General features: G+C 40.8%; 1 protein-coding gene across 2 annotated transcripts in view; it reads right to left on the reverse strand.

Moving 5' to 3' along the window:
* The window catches only part of SELE (selectin E), a 9,357-nt gene extending 8,541 nt beyond the window's left edge, over positions 1-816 (reverse strand). For both annotated transcript variants that reach the window (XM_008582067.1, XM_008582066.1), the window contains exons 1-2: positions 719-816; positions 125-205 (exon numbers count right to left, since the gene is read on the reverse strand). In XM_008582067.1, the coding sequence (XP_008580289.1) occupies positions 125-161 (37 nt within the window). In that variant the 5' untranslated portion in view covers positions 162-205; positions 719-816. The remainder of the gene's footprint in view (positions 1-124; positions 206-718) is intronic.
* Between the last annotated feature and the right edge of the window lie 7,748 nt (positions 817-8,564).

The raw sequence follows: 8,564 nt of genomic DNA on the forward strand, positions 1-8,564 counted from the left end.
GGATGCTGCTAAAACATCCTACAACGCACAGGACAGCCCCCAAAAGGAAGGATATTCTAGTCTGATAGATCAATCAATAGTGTGAGAATGAGAAGCCCTGGTCTTACTAATAACACCGACTTACCAAAAGTGACAGCAGAGAGAAACCGTGAAGTAATCATGACTTCAGTTCTTTTCACCAAAGGATTAGAGTTGAAATAGTTTTCTAGAGAGAAAAAATACAAAATTAATTATAGAAGGAAATCCTAGGTAGCCAGTTACTCACATCATTCTGCCATGATGTTTAAGGCAGCATCATAAGATTTTAGGTAAAGGATTCCAGTGCCAGAATCTCTATTTATTTAAAAGAAGCTGCGGCTGTCTGGTTAGCTCAGTTGCTTAGAGTGTGGTGCCGATAATGCCATGGTCCAGGGTTCAATCCCTGTGCCAGCCAGCTGCCTAACAAACCAAAGAAAGCAAAAAAAAAAAAAAAAAAGAAAGAAAGAAAGAAAGAAAGAAAGAAAGAAAGAAAGAAAAAGTTGACTTGAATGAATAAATAAATACAAAATTTAAGATTTTCATCATTTAGGTCAAAGAGAAAAAATGGTTTTAAATACAGTACAATAAGAGCTCCCACAGATTTTTTTTTTAATCAGAAAGCTTTGTTTTGCATATCTGTCCATACTGATAAATCTGTTTCATGGCCCAAGGCTGCTCATGTAAAGAATTCTGAGCTCACCGTCCTGTGATGCAGCTGTTTGGACGTCAGATTCCTTGGGTGTATCGTGTACCGCCACTGCTCTGTCTCCTGCCTGTCTAGCAGTTCCAATGTGAATTCAGCCAACAGCAACTAAACACTGCTTCTGCCAGGCCCCTTTATAGGAGGGATCGCTTCCTGTGACTAACAGGAGGATATTGCTAAATCCAGTAAAGAGGAAAACCCCGACAGCATCTAAAAAGTTTCCCGGGAATATCCATAACTCCAAAAATTACAGTGATGTCAGAAAACTCTATCCCTCAAAGTTGATTTTCCTTTGTCCATCCTTTTGTATTTTACATGCAATTTTATTAACATGTTGCAAATACATGATTTTTAACTCTAAAAACATAAAGCTTATGTCTTCAAAAAGTTTTGAGGCTTTGCTTATTAGCAGTATCTCATGTAATTGTGGTAGTAATCAAACTTTCATAAACATAAGCAAACTAAGAATAGTTTTGACATCCATGGCTAATTACTCTCTGTTTTCATCCATAGCTGTCAATAATGGATCAACGCTCACTTTTTCTTTCTCTTTCCCCTACCAACTCAACCCATTTTAACATGCTCTGTCTCACAGGGGAGTGAATCACAGGGGAGACGTTAATCCTCAGATCTTGCACATCAGTTATGGCTAAATTACGAAAAATAATATCTTCCATTCAAATGTTTGAAATAATGTCTTGTTTCTTTAAAAAATGAATAATAGATGTTCATGTCTGGAAAATATCCATGGTTGGTTCAGTGAACAAAATAAAGATAAAAACTATATATACTTATATTTAATTGACCAAAATTTTGCTTAAAAATTTCAAATTTGTGAATGTGCAAAAAATAAAAATTGTGCCAATATGTTAACAGTGACTATCTCTGTGTAGCAGAATTTGGGGTAATTTTTGTATCCTTTATTGTTATTTTGAGCATTTTCCAATTTTTGCAGTGGCCCTTTTTTTACTTTTATAGTAAAAAGAATACAGTTTAAAGAAACCTGTGTCTAAATCCACCTGAAGGGGATGTATGTAATACACTATATTCCTGCTCTTCATATTGGCATTTCTTACGGGTGACTGTATATTCATCCCCATCTATGTATTTTGTCTAATTTAAATGACAGAGACAGTAAATGGGGATGTACAGATCCCCATATTGGTCAGCCACAAAAAAATCCAAAAAAGTAAATGGGAATCATTTTACTATCCCTATTAAGAGCTCAAGTCAAGCTAACATTGTATGATTACAGCTTTTTAAAATAGGAGATATAAAAATGTTCTCTTGGCAGACATGAAGGAGTGGTGAAAAAGAAATTATTTTTCTCTTTACCTATTAGCATTGTCTCTTTCTGTGTTCACTAGGATATCAAGACCTAAGCCAAAAAAAAAAAAAGAGAGAGAAAAATTCCAATGAATACAGCTAATTTTTAAAAAAATAACCTGCTTAAATAGTTTAATTCAACTCCTATCAAAAAGCCCAACTTTAACAGAGGATTTGTATCCTCCCCCTTCCCACTCTTTTACATTATCTAGAGATTGATGTGAGTTTAATTCTTCATCTCACATTACTTAGCTAAATGTGGTTGTCGTTGCTCAATAAATGTAGAAGACTAATCACTCACACGATGTTTACTTAGATTTTAGGGAAGGATGTAAAGCTGGGTTAATACATAATCTGTATATACTAGAATTATATTTTTAATAAATTGTGACTACATCATATGCCATTAAAAAATAGAATGGTCTGGCTGACCTGTGGCTCATTTGGGAGAGCGTGGTGCTGATAACACCAAGGCCACGGGTTCAGATCCCTATATAGGGATGGCCGGTTTGCTCACTGGCTGAGCGTGGTGCTGACAACACCAAGTCAAGGGTTAAGATCCCCCTACTGGTTATCTTTAAAAAAAAAAAAAAAAATAGAATGGTCAAATGTATACTGTAGCCAAATATTAAAACAAAATTTATCTGACATATTAATAAAGTGCCTAATAATTATTTTGCAAATAAAAATTAGGTATAAAGAGCACTAGATAACTACATTTATTATTATAAATTTTTCATAACTAAGCTTATAGTTTGTCTCTTCCCTTTCTTTTCAGTTCAAAGATATCTAAAAATAGCCCCAATGGTGATATAGTCCCTCTTTCATTTACGAATATGTGTCCTGCACCCCCAATTATAATCTCTAACATTTATTGAGTGCTTACTATGTGTCAGGCTCTGTTCTGAACATTTTGCACATTTATCTATATAATTATTTAATCCTCACAAGAACCTATGAAATAGATACTCTTATCCCCATTTTACAGATGAGGAAATTGAGGAACCCAGAGATTTTACCTGTCTCATCCAAAAGCACAGAGCTAAGGGGTTGGAACCCAGGCAGCTGATCTCCAGAGCCCACTCCTTAACTGCTACCCCGTGCCATGATTTCTTCTGTTGTTATGCCCCATGCTGAGGTTCCCCACTCTGCTCAAGTCTCCAGTCCTCCCTTGCCCTTTCTTCCTGAGATCTCCTTGACCATAGCTCTCCACTGAAAGGGCTGTGTCCTGGATTCTGAGAGATGAGGGCAGGAAGTGGGCCCTGGGGCGAGTGAGCAATTGGGGGAGGATGCAGTGAGAACAGATCCTGGGTCCACAGCTTAGAGGGAGGAAGCAGGTGAAGGAAACAAGTAAGGCAGGCTGAGCTATGCCTCGCAGATGACATTGACCCCTAAGCCGGGCTTTCCAGGAGCTCCTGATTCAAAAGCAAATTCTCTCTAAGGCAAAAGGGCAGAATAATTATCCTAAAGTTTCAGGGAGAGAACCCATACCAGAAGAAAGGATAAAAGAAACAAAGAATAGAAGGGATTGGTGAGTAAAGGTAATGCGTGCGACACACACACACACGAGTATACATGTTTTAAGCAGAGGCTTATTCCAAACCCACTCACCCTCACAATTATCCCACGTTCTACCAGAATAGTTTCTGTATTCCTGCCCCTGAGCTTGGGACTGCACATCAGGCACATGGGCTGATGAAGAGGCCTTAGGTCCTGCTTGCCTCCTGGAGAGGCTCGAGGACAGCAAGGGGCAGGAGTGGGATTACAGCCGGACTGTGGCTTCTTTGCCTGCGTTTTCCTGTCAGGGTCAGATGAGGAATACTCACTTGTTGGGGGCAGGAGGCAGAGAGTGAGTTGAAGAGGAAATTAGGTGAGATTTGAATATACCTGGGGATGCTGTATATTATCCCCCTTCTTCCAAATAATCCAAAATTTTCCCAAGAAACAGGCTGATTAGAGGCGCCTCGAGGCTGTCCCTGGACTGCTCAGTTTTCAACCCTGGCCTTATATGGACCCTCCTGACAATCTCCATCTTCAGGGAGGCAACCCTTATGTGGACTAGACTGAGGAAAGGAAAGCAGAAGGTGCAAACACTGGCACACCCCAGGCTGCACCACCGAGGCTGTTTTGTCTCTGAGGCACCACACTTCCCAGCTTTATCATCCTTTTTCCTGGAAATCCCTTGTCATCTCTGCCACACCCTTTAATTGGGCACTGAAAACTTTAACCACTTTTTCTTCTGTGCACAGGCCACTCATTCTTACCTTTGTGGGGAAGGGAGGGAGTGAGAAAGAGCCTGAAAGAGGATGTTGGGGACAAATGTTAGAATTTTGGCCAAGGCCACCCTGTGGACAGGAGATAATTGGGTCCAGTGGAAAGTAGCACTGGTCACAACTGCATGTGGCAGGAGCATCATCGAGGCATGAATTTACATTTGGTTCCTCACTGCCGAATGAAACTGGGAAACATGGACAGTGGCCTGCTCCTTCCTGAGGCTCTCCATTCCTGTACCTCTGGGAAGTCTAACTTTACCTCTGAGTGCTTATTTTTGAAAGCCTTGGTACTCTCCCCCTCTAAAAAAAAAAAAAAAATCTGCTCTGCTAACAACAAAATTACCTTTGTGGAGTCTTAGGTAGAGAAAATCTCAATAAAGCTTTGATCCTACTTGCAGAATACAAACAAGATATTTCTTGCATACCCAAAACTGTGAAAGAAAATCAATACCAGTGTATCATCACAGTGTGGAGTGGCAATACTTATTTGACTAAAACATAAGTATATTTGATGGAAAATTGGTCCAGTTCCCTCTAAATCTATTTCCCAGAAAGGCATGCTCACTCACTGGGATTCGTAGGCATCTTAGAACCTCTGGGTTGGGTGGGATCTCTGAGCCCTATGTCAGTCTGCTCCTCCACACCGAGGGAGAGAAGAGTGGGATTCTCAGACTTTAGTGTGAAGAAGAATCACCTGGGCAAGTCATTTCAAATGCATGTCTTCAGGTCCAACACTCAGAGACTGACTCAATAGGTCGAGGGGAGAGGCAGGAATTTGCACCTTAAATTAATATATCATGTGGTTCTGATACAGATGACCAAACCCTACTACACTTGGAGGAATATTGACTCAGGGCCACTTAATCTGGAGATAATATCAGGAAGACCCCATGGTTGGTGCTTGGCTATAGATACCAGAATTTTGACTAAACTTTTGCGGCAGTTAATCACGACACCCTTTCTTTGGACCTGGAAGGCTAGAGACCCCATCTGCAACTGTGCCGGGCAAACACAAGGAATATTCAGGATGAGCCGGTGTTTTGGAATTGCACACATGGAAAGTGAATGGTTTTTAACAAAAGAAAGAAAATAGCTGCTGAAGAAGGAACACAAGTATGTATATATGAATTTGTCCTCTTTTTCTCCTCTGATTCTAGAGGATTCTGTAATTCCACTGCTTCCCCTTCTTGAGCCTCCCGGATGATTTGGATATGCACGGTCTTAATGTGTTTTTTGCTTCCTGTTTGGCAGCCCCTTATCTTGAAGCTTCCTTTTTCTGTTCTGGGGTCTAAGAAGTAACTATTGGGAATCTCTTCAAAATGAGCCAAGTCTGGTGAATTCCCAAAGCGGAAGAAACAAATAAGGGTGGGCTGGTTAACGGAGAGAACTTTTCCTGAATGTAGCCAGACTGTTTGCCGACTGTTGCTCACACGGGAAAAAAAGTGCCCCTGGATTTTAGGAAAGCCCTCTTGCTTGTTTTCCTTGGCCACTCGCGCAGCTTGTTTTGTAAGTCAGAAGTTTCCTAAAGGACTAATATTAGCTTTGTTCTCAGGGCCTTCCATTAGAAACCTTCTGACCCGGTCACTTCTTAAAACAACTTTGATTTTATCATATCAGAAAGAAAATGTAGGGGCTGGCCCGTGGCTCACTTGGGAGAGTGCGGTGCTGATAACACCAAAGCCACGGGTTTGGATCCCATATAGGGATGGCCGGTTGACTCACTGGGTGAGCGTGGTGCTGACAACACCAAGTCAAGGGTAAAGATCTCCTTACCGGTCATAAAAAAAAAAAAGAAAGAAAGAAAAAGAAAATCTAATTATAGATGACTCTAAAAGGACACCAAGTTGTGAAGGAAAATGGTCACCTTTTTTCTTCCCTAAACTTAAAAATAGGTGATTTTAGAGAAGAAGAGCAACTGGAATTTTCTAAATCTCTTTATAGCTCAGTAACTGATATGGTTAGTTAGGTTACCATTTTATATTTGGAAATGACTGAGTTATCCTGATAACAATGAATAGTGAAATACAGTGATTAACACAAGAGATTTCTATTTTACACCAATTAGCTCTAAGATTGGAGCAAGTGTCTTTGCCTCTTTAAGTCCCAGATATCCAATCCGGGAACCAAGACTGCTTGACTACAGTCTCTGCCAGCCATGACATTTTATGACATAATGTATAAATATGAGAAAAGACACTAATTTAAATTAAAGTGTTCATCATTTTTCCTTGCTGTGAAGTTTTTAGCTAATAACTCATGATAAGATACCATATTTACTGTGCCTACTCAGAGCCAAGCAATTTCCATACATTGCATCATGGAAGTTTCACAACATGAAAGGTAGGCATTTTTATTAACCCCATTTTACAGAAGACAAAACAGAGACTTAGAGAGGTTAAATAATTTGCTTATTTTTTTTTTTAGTTAATAAATTGTAGAGCTGGAATTCAAATCAATGTCCATGTTACTCTAAAGCCCGTGTCCTTTTCCTCCATGCCTGCTCAGATTTAAATCTCGGCAGGGCCATACCTTAGTTTCTCTATGAGAAAATGTTATAGCAACCTCCTTGGCTTTCTGTACCTCCACCCCAGCTAGGACTTGATATGATGTTTTAGGTTGGGTTCCTTCAGAAGTGAGCCTGAGATAAGGATGTGAGTGCAAGTTGTTTATTTGAGAGGTGATCCCAAGGAACACTAGTAGGGGAGTGAGGCAGTGATGAGGAAAGGAAGGAATTTAACAGTGGGTGTGTTAATAAGAAGGTTACCCTGTGGGCAACTGGGGCTCTGTCCCACTGGGGAACTCTGGGAGATGGTGCAGAATATCTTAGAGTATCCCCAAGAAGTTGCAAGAGAACTGGGGTATGTATCCACCCACTCCAGTCAATCCAGTCATGATCCTGGGAGGACATGGTTCACTTCCTTGCACTTCAGGTAGATTCCTGTGGCCAGAGAAAGGCTTCTACAATGAATTTCAGGTGCTTGTGTTTAGATATGACAGGATCTATATGATGTGTTGGGACAGGGTAGGTGTATTAGTTTTTTATCACTGCTGTAACACGTTATTACAAACTTGATGGCTACAAACGACACAGATATATTGTTGCATAGTTTCTGTAGGTCAGAAGTATAAGTTGACTCAACTGGTTTCACATTGCCAAATCAAGGTCAGCTGAAGACTTGGGAGGCTCAAGGACAAAAATGCTTCCAAGCTGACTCATTGTCGACTGAGTTCCTTGTGGTGTGGGACAGAGGTCCCTGTTTGCTTGCTAGCTGTTGGCCAGGAGTCATTCTCAGCTGCTAGGGACCACCTGCATTTCCTGACTCGTGCCTCCCTTCACCTTTCAAACCACCAGTGGCTGGCTGAGTCGCTCTCAGAGGTCCCTGTTTGCTTGCTAGCTGTTGGCCAGGAGTCATTCTCAGCTGCTAGGGACCACCTCCATTTCCTGACTCGTGCCTCCCTTCACCTTTCAAACCACCAGTGGCTGGCTGAGTCGCTCTCTTCAAACTTCTCCAACTTCCCCTTCCACCTCATTGCTCCCCTGCCTACCACTTCTGCCTCCCTTCTGCTCTGAAGGTTTCATCGGAGTACATTGAGTTCACTCAAATAATCCAGGATAATCTTCCTAGTTTAAGGTCAACTGATGAATAATCTTAATTCCATCTGCAAATCCCCATCCCAGCAATACCTGTTAGTGTTTGATTAGATATCCAGGGGATGGAAATCTTGGGGGGAGCGGGGGCATCTTTAGAATTCTGCCAACCACAGTAGGCACTTAGTCCTGCAAAGATGTAATCCAGGAACTAGATAAATAAATTAGCACCAGGGTGCTAAGGCAGATTCTGTGGTGATGTGTTTTCTGACTTGGCACTTATTATAGCTCCTCTGCTTAGAAGTGAGACTAATCTCTGAATCCAGGGATGGTCCAGACCTTTAAGTGGGAATTAAATATACAAAGTACAGCAGACATTGTAGGTGCCCCACCCATAACCCCTTGGCACTCATCTTTCTTGAATAACCCAACTCTATTAGTTTTTATATATCTCACTCATTTCTTCACTCTGCGAACGGATACCCCACACACAGACACTTCATTTTGTCAGTCCTACTACATAAATAGTGATCATGGTTATTAATCTAGCAGCTACCATGGATTGGCCACTTATTTCACACTAGTCACAGTGCTAAGAACTTAAATATACCTTGTCATTTGATCATCATAACATGGTCGGGAATTAGGTATTACT

Source organism: Galeopterus variegatus, unplaced genomic scaffold, assembly GCF_000696425.1.
Source record: "Galeopterus variegatus unplaced genomic scaffold, G_variegatus-3.0.2 Scaffold2512, whole genome shotgun sequence".
Taxonomy (NCBI): Eukaryota; Metazoa; Chordata; class Mammalia; order Dermoptera; family Cynocephalidae; genus Galeopterus; species Galeopterus variegatus.